General features: G+C 44.5%; 1 protein-coding gene across 9 annotated transcripts in view; it reads right to left on the bottom strand.

The window, feature by feature from the left end:
* Fam120b (family with sequence similarity 120 member B) overlaps positions 1–17,888 on the bottom strand; it is a 48,881-nt gene that overhangs the window by 11,153 nt on the left and 19,840 nt on the right. For all 9 annotated transcript variants that reach the window (XR_007229324.3, XM_048421622.3, XM_048421611.3 and 6 more), the window contains exons 5-6: positions 12,387–12,559; positions 9,226–9,318 (exon numbers count right to left, since the gene is read on the bottom strand). Coding sequence is in view for 8 of the 9 variants with exons in the window: in XM_048421622.3 (XP_048277579.3) it covers positions 9,226–9,318; positions 12,387–12,559 (266 nt within the window). In the remaining variant the exon portion in view is untranslated. The remainder of the gene's footprint in view (positions 1–9,225; positions 9,319–12,386; positions 12,560–17,888) is intronic.

The raw sequence follows: 17,888 nt of genomic DNA, 5'->3' as shown, positions 1-17,888 counted from the left end.
GCTCATATGTTTGAATGCTTGATCCTCAGTTGGTGGAACTGTTTGGGAAGGATTAGGAGGTGTGGCCGTGTTGGTGGAGGAGCGTCCTTGGAGGAAATGTGGATCTGGGGGCGGTATTTTGCAGTTTCAGTAGCCTACACCATACCATTCCCAGGTCTCCCCACCTCTCTCTCTCTCTCTCTCTCTCTCTCTCTCTCTCTCTCTCTCTGTGTGTGTGTGTGTATGTGTGTGCACATGCCTGCCTTGGGTTTGTGGATGCTCTCTCCCGGTTAAACTTGCTTGCTTGGTCATGATGTCTTGTCACAGAAACAGATCAGTAATTAAGACACTGTTCTAGGAAAATCTGGGCCAGCACAAGGTGTGGCCACTAGGTAGAACTTACAAGATAATCTTTGGGTTTGTTCCCCTGAAAAACTTTCTTTAAAGACAAAGGGAGAGACACTTCCCATGCTTTCTAAAAGCCATACTTAATCTCATTTCAACTGAATATCATTTAAAAATAAAATGGACATGATGTAATCTCAAAAGGCTGGTGCCTGAGTTTTTATAAATTAAGAATATCTTGCCTCAGCTCTGGCGAAATGGTTTGGCGGTTAAGAGCTGCTCTTCCAGAGGACCTGGGTTTGATTTCTAGCACCCACATGGCGACTGTCTGTAACTTCAGCTCCGAAGGACCCAATGCCCGCTTCTAGCCTCTGCATGTAGAGTTCAAAGCACACATGGTGCACAGACAGACATGCAGGCAAAATACTCATACACATAAAATAAAAATAAAGAAAGAAAATCTCAAGAAAAAAATCTCTTGCTAACACGAACTACTTCTTTTCTTTGCTAAATAGACTTTTATGTTCAACTTTCTTCTGTTCTTGATGGAGGAGTCATCCTTTATGCTACAAAGGGTCCCACAATCCCACAAGAGGCCATGTATTCACCATGGATCTGGAACGCCGAACCACTGCTGGCATCAACACTACAGATGTCTAGGAAACCCCATGGAAACCAGAGCACAATCGCCTTCTGGAAATCACTTTGCTCACACTGACCAACGTTACCTTAAACACTATCACACATCTTACATAGTAAATAAAGCTGGAAAAAGCCAGAAAAAGCGGCAGGTGCTTCAACCCGTTCACAGACAAGGCTTCACCTACATGAACCTGACAACTGTTTTACGATCTGAAGTAGAAGCTGGCACAGGGTTACAGTGCCAGAACTGAGGAGGTGGAGGCTGACCGTCACAAGTTCAGGACCACCCTGCTCTACACAGTGAGTTCCAGGCCAGCAGGGGATACCGTGTGGGAAGCCCTGCCTCATTAAATAAAAAGCTGTTATCATGGACTTGGATCACTGCAGATTTAACCTTTACCCTGAAGGAATTGAGCTGCACAAACTGCTTGAGACTCTGGAAGTTGTCATTCTTTAGAAAGAGACACAGGGATTCTTCGTAGGATCTGTAGAAGCTCTTCATTAACATAAAATTTCTAAGTCTGGTCTGCGGAGTCTACCATGAGCAGAACCGAATTTAATAAAATACTTCTAAAGTCCATTAACACAACCCCTTTTTTTTCACTTATTGTATGAGTAAAGTTCTCTGGCCTTCACATGCATGAGCTTTTCTTTCACTTGCTAAATCGAGATTATCATTTTTTTGGAGAGGAGGGTTCTCTATGTAGCCCTGGCTGTCCTGGAATTCACTATGTAGGTCCTGCTTTTGACTCCCTCTCAGGAGCTGGGATTAAAGGCATGAACCACCACATCCAGCAAGACTGCAAATTTGGACCTACAAATCTTACGTATGTTTAATTTGTACCTAGGCAATTCAATTTAGTAAAAAAACGTTATGAATGGCACTGTTTTCATAATTCAGTTTCCATGTGTTCACTGATAATACAGGGAGTGTAACGGAGTTCTGCATGTGGCTCCTTCATCCTGAAGTTTAACTCCTGCTTGGAGTTTATTGTTTTGGTTTGGTTTGGTAATTCCCTTGAGACTTTTCTTTTGAAGGACTTCTGGATAAGATGGCAGAACAGAAGCCACATTGGATGGAATTGCTGATTACCGTTTGGGAATTAAAGGGAATATGAATATTTTATCACTCCATCTGCTACTTTTCCAAGTCCTGAAATAGATTTGATCAACACCTCAACAAGTCTCTTCTGCCACGGGACCCATGAATGGATTTGCTGCAGCCACTCAGCAGCCACCCCTCCCAAAGCTGCTTCCCCGAAGCAAACTGGGCTAAAAGACTCCTGCCAGGAAATCTACAGAACAGCAGTGGCAGGAATTTCACATAAGGGTTCCCAGTGACTGCTCCCAGGTATATGCCACCAACACCCAAATGAGGAAAGACAAAACTGCCGAGGGAGAGAAACCAGTCTCCCAGCAACCCTGTGGGAGGGCAGCAACTTCAGCTCTCCACAGCCACTGTGGAGAAAATGCCCTGCACAAGGGGAGCTGAAAGCCATCATGGTGGAGATGAGACCATTTCAGAGCAACAGGGAACACAACCTAGACCAAGACCGAGGAGGCGAAGTCACAGAGCAGCGCAGAGAACACATTCAGGTTCGTGCTCACTTTTTCTTACATGTCTTCTCAGCTTTCCTGCCCCACGACAGCCATTTCTTATCCACCTAGTACAGGAGGACACTACAACAGGCCAACACTGTCACCTACTGTTCGTATCACACACTCTTACACTCTTCCTTTCTCTTTTCTGACACCTAGAAATCTATTCCACTTGGCGTTGCATCTTCCAAAGTCCACAACTGACTTGGTTTAATCACTAAGTATATCTTTGTTTCTTTTTAGTCTACAACTAAACCAAATCCCACATACCCACCCCATTTTCCCTTTGCCTTAATGATTATCACTCCTATGTATGCCCCTCGCCTCTGCTTCCCATCTAACAACCAGTAATGCTTATTGCCAGTCTCACAGAGATTGATTGTTTACGTCTTTTCTTCTCTGCATTCATGCTAGCATTGTTAGTGTTCATAGTGCAACTGAGGTCCATTTGCTTTCTAAATTAACCCCTACTAATAAGTGTCTTGTGGTCACTGGCAATGACATTACTGAAATACTTTAATTACTCCGGGGCAGAGAGTAGATAGAGCCTGGTGCCTAGAACAACAGTCTAACAGATGACAACATCATAACTGTATCACAACCTAGTCTCTTGCAAACATTGTAAACACATCCACTTAAAGAAGAAAGGCAATATGAATTAAAATAACAGCAAATCCTAACCTGCATTCTAACCCCAGATGAACAAATCTCAGTGCAAAATGTAAGTAACATAAATAACAAGACAATTTCCTCTAAAATCACCAACCCCCTTCTAATAACTCCTAACTAGTATTAATTATGTAGATGAAATTCTGGACGTCAGGACCAAAAAGAATGACTATAAATATGGCAACATTATAAGGAGGACTCCACTATTTTCTACAAGAACACAAACAAGCTGTTGAATGAAATGAGGAAGCCAATCCACAACATAAAAGGAGAGTGAAGAGATAAATACTGAAGAAAACCTAAACCAAAACGACAATGGAAATGAGAAGAACAATAGGTCAAGTAAAAAATCCAGGGTCAGTTCACCAACAGAACGGGTCATGTGGAGCCAGACTATCGGGGTATGGACTCTGTTCTCTGGTGTGAACCTAGGGTCCTTTCTCTGGCTGTCCCTCCCTCCCTCCCTCCCTTCCTCCCTCCCTCCCTCCCTCCCTCCCTCTTTCCCTCTCTCCCTCCCTCCCTCCCTCCCTCCCTCCCTCCCTCCCTCCCTCCCTTCCTCCCTCCCTCCCTTCCTCCCCTTCCTTTTATTTCCTCAAGACAGGGTTTCTCTGTGTAGCTCCAGCTGTCCTGGAACTCTCTCTGTAGACCAGGTTCTGCTACCCCTTCTAACCCTTCCTTCTAGCCCCATCCACTCCTCTATGACACTCACAGATCCATGCACCAATTTTCTACCAGGGACCCCCCAGTGGCTACACCAATCTACAACCTAGCAGGCAACCTTTATTGTCATCCGGTCCAGCTTCTCCAGAGTTACTCCTTAGTTCTGCTGAAGCTCCCAGCACAAGTCTCTCCTCTCAGCCCACTTCCTTCCCTCTTGGTATGGACCCAGGGTCCCCTGGTTCTTTCCCATCACCATGTTCAGCCCATCTCTATTCCTCTGTGATACCCTCTGACCCCCAGAAACACTTTCTACCAGGGACCCTAAGGTCACCAACTTGACTAGGGTCCAAAGTAGGCAACAAAAAATAAAGAAGGGAACATCCATGCAACAAAGCCTAGACGAGATTCAACAGCAAGAAACACTTCAAATGCCTCAACCAAACAGAAACATGAATAGTGAAGAAGTTATGCCTCCTACAGAAGGCAGCAACCCTATGGCAATAAGCATTAAGAAAAGCAACTTAGCTCAAGAACAAGACAAGGGCTTCAAAATAGCAATTATGAGTATGTTCAAGGGCTTAAAGAGGGTCTAAATAAATGCCTTAATGAAGACTATAAAAACAGAAGCAAGCAGTTGAACAAAATAATGAAAACATTTCAGATATGAAAGTAGAATTTAACAAAGAAACAGAATTACTAAAGAAAAATCAAACTAAAATACAATTGGAAGTGAAAAATTTAGGACGCCACACAAAAACCGCACAGGTAAGCCTCACTAAAGACATAAAAGAAAGAATTTCAGGTCTTAAAAACAAGGTAGAAGAAATGGATAGCCCAGTCAAATAAAATGCTAAATCTTAAAAAAAAAATACAGACACAAACATCCAGGAAATCTGAGACACTATAAACAGACCAAATGTACAAATGATAGATATGAAAGGAGAAGAAACCCAGGTCACAGGCACAGAAAATATTTTTAACAAAAATTATATTAGAAAATTTCCCTAATCTAAAGAAAAAGATGCCTATCAAAGGTACAAGAAGCACACAGAACACCAGATATATAGGACCAGAAAGGAAAGAAATTCCCCATGACACAATGAGCACAAGACTAAATGCACAGAGCAAAGAAAGGATATTAAGAGCTGCAAGGGAAAAGTAATAATACAAAGGCAGGCCCATTGGAGTAACCCCTGACTTTCCAGTGGAGGCTCTGGAAGCCAGAAGAGCCTGGGGAGATGTTCTACAAACTCTGAGAGACCACAGATGTCAGTCCAGACTACTATACACAGCAAAACTATCAATCATAATCAACAGAGAAAAATATTGGATAATAAAACCAAAACCAAGCAATTTCTATCTACCTGTTTAGGTCTACAAAAGGTACTAGGAAGAAAACTTCCATCTCAAGAGGTTAACTAGAAGGAGACAATGAATCAATAATCCCAGAACAGGAAATCAGAAGAGGGATAAAAGCACCTACACCATAACAAAATAGCAGGGATCAGCAAACATGGCTCACTGGTAACTCTCCACACTAACGGTCTCAGTTCCTGAGTAAGAAGACGCAGACTAACAGACTGGACTAGGACCTGGGATCCATCTTTCCGCTGCAGTCCTGAATCACATTTCACCATCAAGGACAGACATCACCTGTGGATAAAAGTTTGGGAAAAGTATTCTGAGTTAATGGGCCTAAAAATCAAGCTGATACAGCCATTTTAATATCTGACAAAATAAGACTTCAAACCAAAAACTAATCAGAAGAGATAGGGAAGGACGCTACATTTGTGTTAATGGAAAACTCCATCATGAGGAGGTTACATATCTAAACTCTTATGCACCAAATGCAAGAGCACCCAAGTTCATAAAACAAATATTATTATGGCTAAAATAACATATTTACCCCCACACGGACGGCAGGTGCCTTCAGTGCTGCCCTCTCACCAACAGACAGATCACTAAGAAGAAAACCGTAGATAAAGAAGTGCTGGGCTTAAATAAAGTCATGAAACAGACAGAGTATCTCATCTAAACATTAAATATACTTTCTTCTCAGCAGCTCAGGGAACTTTCTCCACAACTGACCACACAATGGGACACAAAGCCAGTCTCAATAGACACAGGAAAAATGAAACAGTACCTTGTATCTTATCTGGCCACCAAAGATAAAAAAGTTGAACAAAACAGCAGAATGTATTTAAACTTCTGTGAACTAAACAACTCACTACCAGATGAAAAGTGGGTCAAGATAAAAATAAAATCAAGAAGAAAATTAAAACCTTTTAGAATTAAATAAAAATAAAAACATAATAATATACCCAAACCCATGGAGCTCAATGAAGTTCCAAGAGGAGGCAATTCACAGAACTAAGCGTCCACACCAGAAAACCCTGAGTGACCTCGAGTCAGTACTGGGCAGACATGGAGGCTCTGTAACAAAACTAAACAAAACCCCAAAACAGCAGATGGGAAGAAAGGAAAACAGGGCTGAATCGATGAAATAGAAACAAACAACACAGACGAAACACAGAGTCAACGGAATGAAGACACCAAGTAGCCGAGGCTCTCTCAGGCCCCCCACACGCAAGCTTGGCTGTGGTCACTTTCAGTTCTCACTGACAGTCATCCGTTCTTTTGTCCTTTCTGCTCTGTATCGTAACCTTTCCAGCTGCTAAAATTCAATATAAGGAAGGGCATGCCTTCTGCTCAACAAATGTCTGCCTGCCTTTTCTGAAACACGCCATCCTCCCTAGGCTGTGGTATTCTCTACTCCATGTTTGCTGGGTTTGGTGCTGGAGACAGAACCCACAGAACCCAGGTCTTTGTACGTAAGTAGGCGCTATACGGTTTTCAATGATACATAAATCTTCATATTCACGGAGTTCCTCAGCCACTGACCACCATCTGTTCGCATTTTCTCTCTCTAGGGCTTAGAATACATAATCAATAAGTATAGCAAAATGTAAAGATCACAGATAAGGAACTGACATAAAGAGAGGCAACTGAGCTGTTCAGGGACAGCTCGCTGATAGGTCTCCTGAAGATCCACATCAGTCACCTCACCCTGTGGTGGCTCCTTTCGCTTTCACAAGTCAGGGCTCTCCCTGTGCAGGGCCTTCCTGTCCTTCCTACGCTAGGCTCCTTTAGGTACCTTTCAGGTGGGTGTTCCATGATTGTGCTCAGAGGCCAAGACCCAGCGCCCTCCCACACTCTGGTTATAGGCACATGCCTTCAAAATGCAAGCTCCCAGGCATTCCTGGGGTCTCCAAGAGACATGGCTCTGGTTTCAGCTATGTAAAACTCCCCTTCTTTGATGGGGACTTGCCTACTTGCCCCAGCATGAGGTCAGGACAAATGGAAATTTTTCCTAAATTAAGAGACAAGTTTCCAACCAGAAGGTAGAGCCAGCAGAAAAGATGAAGATAAAAAGAAGGAGGATAAAGGTAAAAACAGAGAGGGGAGGAAGGAGTATCCAAACCCATGCAACTGCTCGTTCTGTCTGTCACGTCTACCCTCAGAGGCTCTGAACTCATCACTTGAGATGCTTCTAAAACTTATCCAAAGTGCAGTTGGGGGCAGGGACTCAAGGAACTCCAGCATGACCGCCATGTTCCTCTTGAGCACAGATCGACTAGCTGTGACCTGGCTTGGAGATGTCCCAGCACAACTGCCCGAGAGGACGCTAACTGCGGTGCTACGAGCTAACAGTGGCGGGATCGGTAACAGCTACTGCTTAGTCGACAGAAAGCAGGGTTTAGTGACCTTAGGCTTAGTATTATCCTAGACCCACAGTTCTTCCTGTCTTGCCTCAAAAGTGTTAACATTATCTTATTGTGACGTTAGGCCACTACAGCTGCAACATTATGTCTACATTTAAGGAGAAAAAGAGGACAGTGTGGTTCTGGTTCTATATAGTCACTGAGAAAGTAAAATCTTCTCCAAACACTAATCTACTGTCTGGGTCACAAAGTCTTACTGTTTCCCAAGTAAAAGGCAGCATGAAGAAAGTACTAGGAATGGCTGAAATCCTTTCACAATCTCTCCAGAGAGAGAGAGAGAGAGAGAGAGAGAGAGAGTGAGAGAGAGAGAGAGAGAGAGAGAGAGGACACACACACCAAGGGTTGTGAATGGCCTAGAACCATTTGCATCTGTGACAATATATATAGACAATCCATATATACATACATAGAATAAAGTTTGGAATGGCCTGAATCCACCTACATTCCTCTGAGTACACTGGACATAACACGTAGCCATGTTTTCGTCTCTGTCTCAGCAATTTTGCGTAGTGTTGGAGAATTCTCATCGGAGAGGGAATAGAGGAGACAGAGTCCGGCAATATGGAACCTGCGGTGTCACAGCTCAGCAAGAGTCACAACTGACAGATAAGAATCTCTGCTCTAGGAGAATCTTCTAAGTTGAGAGACACTGAGTTTGTTAACCAGAAGGCAGAACCAGGAGAAAAGATTAAACAAAAGAGAGAAAGTATGAGGATGAAAATAAGAGAGAGGCTTATATAAGGGCTGGGTCTAGGACCATTCCGAAAGGCCTCAGAGCTAACAAGAGCTCCTGGAATCTCTATAACCTAAGTTATCTAAGTACAGAAGTTCACAAAAATTTTAAAGATTATTAGAGTCTTGAAATCAAGAGATTACTATTTTGATTACAAAGATGTCAGTAAGAAAATAATTTCAAAATGAACTAGGAACGTGAGGGTAATCTACCCATAACATCTATCGCCCCACTGGTCACCAGGGTTGCCTGGCTAGGTGGGTATTCCTTCCCCTTCACCAAGGCATGAGTGTCCCTCCTGAAGCTACACTCAGTCTTAGAGAACAACTGACCAAAGTAAGTCCCCTGCTAGAACCTCCAAACAAAACGATTCAGGATGTGCACATGTCCTGTAGACAAGTTCCTATATACTTCATGTCCCCTCTAAATAATTATATCCAGTGTAATATAAATAATACCTGAATAGTTGTTATGCTGTACTGTGGAATATTTCTTTACACTGTGTGAATATATGTCACTGTGATTGGGTTAACAGAGAATTTGACTGACATGTCCAGTAGGGATGCAGTTTAAAAAAAGGATTTTCAATTTATGATTAGTTGGGGAACCTATGGCTACAGAGAGAAGGTACGTATAGAAATATGTACACAGATCTTTATACATAGAGTCTAATCCAAGTTTTAATACATGTATGCACACTTACTATGTGCTGGGTGAGGATACAGAAGTGCCAACTACAACATGAAAAGGCTAGAAAGAATGCTGACCCTGTGACCACAGCGTGGTTGCCGCCATGGCTGTGATGAATGACTATACCTGTAAGTTCATGAGCTGTGAGGTTGATTTTCCTTGGAGGCACAAGGCCTGAGCAATAAATGCATGCAGATCCTCCAGGGAAAGAGTGTCCACCTGAAAAGCACAGAAAAGGGCCAGTGTGAGCCTACTGAACATGAACAACATTTGTTATAAATGTACAACACACATATACACTCAAACACAGAGAGAGTGCACACACAGGAAAACATACATGAGCACACACATGCACAGTGACTGAACAAGCGCAGCCTCTGCTCTCATCATCCAGAACCCTATGACAGAAAGTTCTCCCCAGGGTAACAGTGCAATCCCTTCTGCATAAAATGTCAAAAATGGATGACTCAGAGGCTGAGGTGGGGTGGCCAGGACTGGGGGAGCAGCCAACTTCTACAATCCTGGATGTCACCATTGTTCTTGGATCCAGCTATATAAATAAGGGTCCCAAAGGACGAGGCCCTTCCGTTCTCTGGAATCAGAAAGTGGGAGAAAAACAAAGGGAGACAGAGAACTGAGAGAAACACAGACAGGGAGGGATTAACGCAGCCTTTAAAACAAGTCACATGACCCAGAGATACGTTGTCTCTGCCTACTCGATCTCACATGCTCCCGAGGGTGACGCTGTCTGAGCTGAGCCACTATGACAGTAAATCTTCAACGCCATCTCTACTGGACTTCGTATCGCCATAGAAACACACTCCTTCTAGGAAGACTACCCTTCGAGAAAAGACCCATGATGAATGTGGTAGTACCATCCCATGGGTGGAGGTCCTGGACTGATAAAGAATGAGCTAAGCAGGCTGGCAGTGCTCCAGAGACAGAGGCAGGCAGATCACCGAGAGTTCAAAGTCAGCCTGGTCTATAGCATGAGTCCCAGGATAGCTAGGGTAATATAGAGAAACCCTGTGTCTTGAAAAACAAAAAAAGAGTAAGCCAAGCATCAGCTTCCTGACTGTGAAAGCAATGTGCCTTCCCGCCATGAAGAACTGTAAACAAACCCTTTCTCACTTAGGTGCCTCTGTCAGGTATTTGACACAGCAATGAGAAAAGCAACTAATAAAACTGTCAGCTCTCTAGGGCTGTGATAAAACAGCATGGCCAGAAGCAGCTTGGAGGGGCTATTTTGCTTAAACTTCCAAATCATAGCGCATCATCAAAGGAAGTCAGAGCACCTAAGGGGCAGGAACTGAAGCAGAAGCCATGAGGGGAGCTCCTTATTAGCCTGCTTCCCATGGCTTGCTCTGCAGGCTTTCATAAGGAACCCACAACCAACCCAGGGATGGCATCACCAACAGGGAGCTGGACCCTCACACAATCCTCAGTCAACAACAGGTCCCATGGGCTTGCCCACAGGCCAATTTGGTGGGGACTTTTCTCAACCAAGGTTTCCTCTTCCCAAAAGACTCTAAATTCACATAAAAGTAGCTAGCACAATAACCACACTTGTAATCAAGTAGAAGCACTATGTCAGCTACTTATGAAGCAATTCTACTCTTACACAAGAGCTCTTTTTGTGGCAGCAAAAACTATGGGGAAAGAAACAGGGCAATGATAAATCCATCGGAGAAATTTAACCCAGAGCACCTGGAAAATAAAATTCTTGTATACCTCCTTCAGATAACATGGCCCCCCAAACCAGAAAGAACACAGGCTTTATGCTACCCTAACCCTGAAACTCTCCTGGAAAGATGCCATCCAGCACTTGACCTAGGCACACGCTACCACTCAGGTGAAGACACACGGACACGCTGATTTGTCACTACCCTCTTCCAAGTCTATTCCAAAAGAGGCATCACCATTATTTGAAAGCAAAATTCTGCAAATGTAGGATCTGTGACAAAGTCAGGCACACATACAGATTTTAAAATCCGTAAACAGCTATTTCTGCTTAGACTGAGGTTCATTACTATTTAATTCTACCCACAATTAGTCAGGTTTGTGGAGGCTGTTCTTAAAACGCCCGCCTAGCTGGGTGGTGGTGGCGCACGCCTTTAGCCATTAATCCCAGCACTCGGAGGGCAGAGGCAGGTGGATCTCTATGAGATTAATGTCAGTCTGATCTACAGAGTGATTTCTAGGACAGGCTCCAAAGCTACAGAGGAATCCTGTCTTGAAAAAACAAAACCAACTAATGAATCAACCAACCAAACAAACTGAAAGACACCTAGGGGGCGGTCTAACTCTCAAGAGTCTTTATCACAGGTAACTAAGTATGATTGTTAATTTGATGGGTTTAGAATTCCCTGTGAAAAGAAGCCTCTGGTACGCCTGTGGGGGAGTTTCTAGTCTGGCTTAACTGACTGGGAAGAACGGCAAATGTGGGTGGAGATCCCAGGCTGAACAAACAAGGGAAAGCTGGGCACCAGCTTTTGTGCCCCTGCCACCATGAGCTTCGTCAGGATAGACTGTTCCCTCAAACTGGGAGCCAAATAGTTCTTCCTTAAGTTTCTCTGGCCAGGAATTTTACTGTAGCAATAACCAAAGTAACTATTATAAATGCTTTTCCAAGATTTCCTCAAATCAGACTTAAGTTTTGTTAAATAGACTGGAGTAAATCAAACTAGGTTCAACTCAGTTTTCATATAATGAATGATATGCAGTTTTACTCCATGCTGCAACCAGAAAGGGCTAAGTCAGGAGACTGGACTCAGGGGTTAAGGGCATTTGTTGTTCTTGCAAAGGATCAGAACTCTGTTCCCAGTACTCACATGGGGGCTCACAACCACCCATATCTCCAGTTCCAGGGGAATGCAATGCCCTCGTCTGACCTCCATGGGCACCAGGCATACAAGGTGGTACACATGCATACATGAAATGGGTGGAACAAAACACTCATACACATAAAATGAAATAAATATTTTTAAAAAGTTAATTTAAGCTCAACTACATAAAACCATGATATTTTATGATTTATCTATCCTTCTAGGTCTACCACAGTATTCTGAGAGGACAGCCAATCCTGAGAATAAACACACACCACCACTGACTTGCTGACTTAACCTCTCCATGAGGATCTTGAAGGGTTAGTTGTGTTCTGTGGAAAGAGGTCATGAGAACTGGCCCACAGAAAGGCTCACAGCGCTCCAGGAGGGTGAGGCCAGACTGTGTGGCAGCTGTACCACCTGTATATTTGTTATATATGAGAACCGTGGGCTCAGAGTTACCTGGACGAAGATGTAGATTAGGAGGCAGCACAGAGCTCTCAATGGGCTCTCGACCGCCTGCAGGTCTTCTCTCGAGGAGGAGAGGTTGAAGCAGGCTAGCAACGTGTCCAGGCGCCGGGCCTGCGCTGCTGGCTCTTGGCTCAGCCACAGAACTTCCAAACTAGGTGTTCCCCCTAAAAGAAAGATATTCATATAGCATGGTCCCAATTGGCTTTTGAAAGTACAATGAAGAATGATTCATCTCTCCCCTATCTGATTTACTTGGGACATCAAGGCTTAACTTAATAGAACCAGAGAGTAAATGTGGGTAGAGCTTCCTGGTTTCAAAGAAAACAAACCCACAGAGCCAGCGCATACTCGCCGACCTCTCCTTTCTAATAAGTAGGTTTGTAGGGAAAGGAGGCTTTCACTTACATTCATGCTGTTTTCCAGAAAAAAAAATCTTCCATTCAAGGATCCAGTAACAGGATGGCAGGCTCTGAGGAAACGCCATCTGCCCACCCCTTCAGTTGGCTCTAACCCCTCCAAATTGGTGGTTTCAACTTTTATGTACCAAAGAATCAGTTGTAGAGACTATGTGGTGCATTTTCTGGGATACACACAGACCTGCTGAACCAAGAGGTGCGTCTAAACTCACAGCACAAGATCTGTGGTTACAAATCACCTAGCAGAAAGGTAATTTTTAGTGGTCCATTTCTATACCACACAGACACAAAGAAACAATCCCAAGGGGGGAGGGGTCCTTACTGTAGACTTGACAAGGACCGACTGCTGTGAATAGGGTGACAAACAGTGCGATTCTACACAAACATGGAGGTGCTGGTCTAACAACCATGGTGACAGCACCCCGCCCACAGCTGTGGCTCTCTGCTGGGCACTGACCGAAAGCCTGTGCCAAAACTCCAGAGTAACTAGGGTGGAATGTCTCACATGTTCACCATGAGAACAGAGCAGCTAACCAAATGGTATCAGAAGCCAGTGAGTCCAAGGGAATTCTTTTTCCTTTGTTTCAAACACAATCATTCACTCTTCCCAGTAGTGAATTTCCCACCGTCGGGAGCTAAACAAGGCAGCAAGTCACTTGCAGTGCTGAAAAGGCGAAAATGTTTCATTTACCAAAAGCATTTTTTTATCAATATTTTAGGAAGAAGAACATTTTCTTTGGGAGAAAGAAAATGTAATTGTCACCCAAGAGACTGGTACTAAAAGACCACACTCCGAGGTCACGAAGGTGTCTGAGAATCTGTTGGACGTGACTCCCAGCGTTTATGAGGGCTGCTGCCTGTGAGACTCTGGACTAAGAATCGCTTTGTTTTAAATGGTCGAAAGGAGAGAAAAAGAAAACTTCCTAGCACAGGCAAATATAGAACCCCAACATCAATTCAAAGTTTGTCGGTTTCAGCGGAAAGTTGCTGTGCGCACCTGTGCACATGCTGTCTGTGACTTCTTCCAGTTTGACGACACAGGTTACGAGTAAGAGAGAGTCACGGCGCCGACAAAGCCGACCATGCTTACTATGAGACATTAGACGTAAAAGGCTTGCTAACCTCTGATATAAGGAAACAACGGATTTCTACCACTATAGTTATTCTAAAAGCATTTAGAAAAGCTTTTTCACTATTAAAAGTCAGATGTTGAAAATTTTAAGAAATAAAGAAATGTAAGAAAAGCAAAATACCCTACACTTTCCCATGCAGACATTCTCTTACTTTAAAACACAGAGATGAGACAGTACGAGGACTGTCACAGCCAGACCACAGTGAGGGAAGAGAGAGGTTCCCTAGCTGCTCCAGACAGTAAAGACCATTTCTTCAACAAATGATATTTCTGGATACATAAAAACTTAATGTTAAAAAAAATTGGAGATTTGGAAAATCTATCCAGAATCACAGACACTGCAAGTGAAGAACGAGGGACTCCCTGACTGAATAAGCATGACATTTCTCACTCGGGGACTCAACTCTAAGAGATAGCTTTAGACGGTGAGGTGAAGATTTGAAGCATCTCTCCAACAAAGGAGAGAGTCCTGGGGGCACCCTGTGGGAGACAGCTGACCTCGCATCTACGAGGGCCTATGATCAATCCTCAGCTACCAACAGAAATCAAAACTGACCAACAATTGCTCTTTTCATTCCTTGTCACAGGTTCCTCATCACCCTGGGTACTGATGTCTATAATCCAGGTCAGTTTATACGGAGCAGACCCACGTAACAGACAGCCAGCTACTGCCTTGGAAGAACCTGCAGTAAAAAGATTATGCATCGAGAGTAGTGGCAGAGGCAGAGTCAGGTGTATCTCTGTGAGTTCAAGGTCAGCTTGGTCTACATAGAGAGATCCTGTCTCAAGAAAGGAAAAAGATCAGGCCAGCAAACCGAGATTTAAGAGTGCAAAGACTAAGAGCTGGTATTTAGCTTTCTGGCAGATAGAGGCCTAGCACACAGGAAGTCCCTGGGTTTAAATCCCAGCTCTGTAAAAGAAATGCAAAGATTTTTCCACAAAATCACTGAAGGTCAAATGGGAAAACAAGAGAACCGAGGAAGGGGTTCTAAGGAGGTTTTCATGAAGAAGGGACAGGTACATGCGGCCTGAATACTGTTGGAAGAATGCATCTGGAGCTGCAAGCAGGCAGCAAAGAGCACGTGCCAAGCTCCTCTTCCTTTCTTCCCATCCCACTGACAGACGGCGAGATTTCACCTGGTGTTCCCTTTATTTACACACGAAAGTCAAACACCACATTAGCTGCCTGACAGGCAACTGAAAAAACAAAAGGTTATTTCAGCTCACAGTTTCAGAGGATTTCAGGACATCACAACCATGATAGCAGCAGGAGCGGCAGCTACTCACACTGCTACCCGCGAGTTGTAGACACATAAACTGAAGCAGGTAAGGCCCACATTTAGTGACCCACTGCTCCAGGCAGATGCTACCTCCTAAAGTACCCACAGCACCACTATCCCAGGACCAACTGTTGCAGATACGAATGAACCTATGGGGCAGTTCAGATTTAAGTGGAGAACGCGAAGACAATCTTCCAGATGACAATGGCTTCTGATAATGTGGTACAATGGTGGGTACCAAAGACCCGACTGGAAACAAGGCAGGCCCGGCTCACAGCTGGGAGCAGCAGGAACTAACCGAAGGACATGAACACTGCTACAACAGAGCTCCATGAAGAAGTTAGACGTGAGCTAAGACTGAAGAAAGGATCAGCTAGTGTGGAGAGACAGTCAGAGATGGGAACTGTCTCAGGGCATTAGGATGGAGCCTGGAAATAAAGTGGAGGTGTGCACAAAGGAAGCTGTGACCACGGGTACGACAGAGGACTCGGCTGAAATGGGAGCTGATGGAAAACATCAGGGAGAATAGGGGTGGGCAGGCCAATCCTAAGAGAAGCTGAGGTGGTATTCCCTACACTAGAAAACAGAGGCATCCATTGCAAAGAGTGGATCTGCATTGGGCCTCACAGGCACCAGCACAGAGCCCAGAACTGTGGGCAACAGTGCACATGAATGGACAGACTGCTTCTCTGGCCCCTGGTCCTCCAATGCTGTGGACACAGAGGTGACAGGCGGACACAGGGGTGACAGGCGGACACAGGGGTGACAGGCGGACACAGGGGTGACAGGCGGACACAGGGGTGACAGGCGGACACAGGGGTGACAGGCGGACACAGGGGTGACAGGCAGACACAGGGGTGACATGTCAGCAGGAAAATAAAAGCAAATATGGAACTGGCATGCTCCATTCTCTCCTCCCAACTCAGTGTCTTTTTGTAAGAGTAACAACAACAGTATAACCTGGTAACTCAGAAGTACAATACTGGGCCCACCTGACTGTACCCAATTAGAAAATCTTGGGAGTCAGTCAGCAATTGTGCCTTGCATTTGGGCCAAGAGATTCTGATCCTTGCAAAGTCTGAATACCACCCAGCATCCTTAGGTCCTCTACAGCGTAAGGCATACTTACCAGGGATTAGAAATGAAGCCTGGAAAAGAAGAGACTACAGAGAGCCACTAGAGTAAAAATCCACACCCCAAATCTCTCTTTCAAAAATTTAATATGTGTGTGTGTGTGTCTGTGTGCTTGTGTGATGTGCACGGAGGAGTCCACCAGATCCCCAGAACTGAAGTTACAGATTGTTGTGAGCTGCCATGTGGGTGCTGGGAGCCAATGCCATGTCCTCTGAAAGAGTGCTGTTATCTGCCAGGCTCTCCCCCGACTTCAAAATCTCTCTCTCTCTCTTTCGAAGGGCAAAATTTTTATTATATTTATGTTCAACAGAAAACTCAGCAGTGTACATTTAACCCGGTTTGGTGGAGAGGTCTGTATCTTTTCTAGCTTGGCAATTAAAGGCACAGATTCTTGGACCTAGGATGTTGCCTCTCAGAAGATCTAGTTATATCTGCCATTGTAATTAGTTCTGGTAGCTTCCACAGTGTAGCCAGAGTTACTCTGTTTTCAGAGTTAACCTGTGTGAAGGCAATGATGGTGCATGTCTTCCTGTGGACGAGTGCCCAGTCTGGCTTTCTCCTTGGGATCCAGTAGGGGACACTATCTTGCAACACAGAACAGGCAAAAGATCACCAACACAATGGGGTCTACATCAAGAGTGATCACTGCCGGCTGAGTGATGGTACGGACCCCCTACTCAGAGGACAGGCGGTCTCTCAGTGCGGTTGCCCCCTTAGCTGGCAGTTTTTTTCTTGGCATGAGTCAATCGATTCTTCTGCTTTTCTTGCTAAGTCTTTGGCCTGTGTTTGTGCGCAAGCTCAGGAAGCTGGGCAGATGTTTGACGGTCCAGGGCCTGGGTGAATTGCAGGAGGTACTTACAGCCATTTGTAGCCCTTTGCTACTGCGGATGAATGGATTGGGGCGGGATCTGTTTGGGGCAAGATATCTTATCTAAGGCCAAAGTTCTTGGGTCTCTTCTCAAATAGGATCCACCATCATTTTGGCCTCCTGCTTCTTCACAGCAGAGGTCGCTGGGGCCTCTTTCTTCCCCTTAATCTTTTCTTCTAGCATTTGGTGGAGTGGAAGAAAGAGCCCCGATCCCCTAATGTCTGAGAATTTCATTTCCAAATGCAATCAATAACTTGTTTAGTCAGGAAACACCACATGTCCATGCACACTGAGTTCGTGGCTTTCTGGAGCCGTGGTGTGACACACACCACACGCCAAGGGTTTGTCTTCATGGCTTTCTGGAGCTGTGGTGTGACACATGCAACACGCCAAGGGTTTGTCTTCATGGCTTTCTGGAGCCGTGGTGTGACACATGCCACACACCAAGGGTTTAACTCTAGGCATCATAAACGGATACTCCAGAATATGTGACCTCCGATGCATCTACACAAAGGCTTTTGTTACAGGAATTTTCTCTCCTTCTCTCATAGGTCTCTAGTATCATTTTTACCAGGGTAGGGTGTGTTTTGAAGGATACCCAGATTAATTCTTTTCAATAGTAAGATTTAAGAAAAATGACTAACTGGCTGACAAGCTGCCCAA

Source organism: Myodes glareolus, chromosome 1 (assembly GCF_982192425.1).
Source record: "Myodes glareolus chromosome 1, mMyoGla1.1, whole genome shotgun sequence".
Taxonomy (NCBI): Eukaryota; Metazoa; Chordata; class Mammalia; order Rodentia; family Cricetidae; genus Myodes; species Myodes glareolus.
The sequence above is the reverse complement of the archived record's forward strand: the minus strand, read 5'-3'. Positions and strand labels throughout refer to the sequence as shown.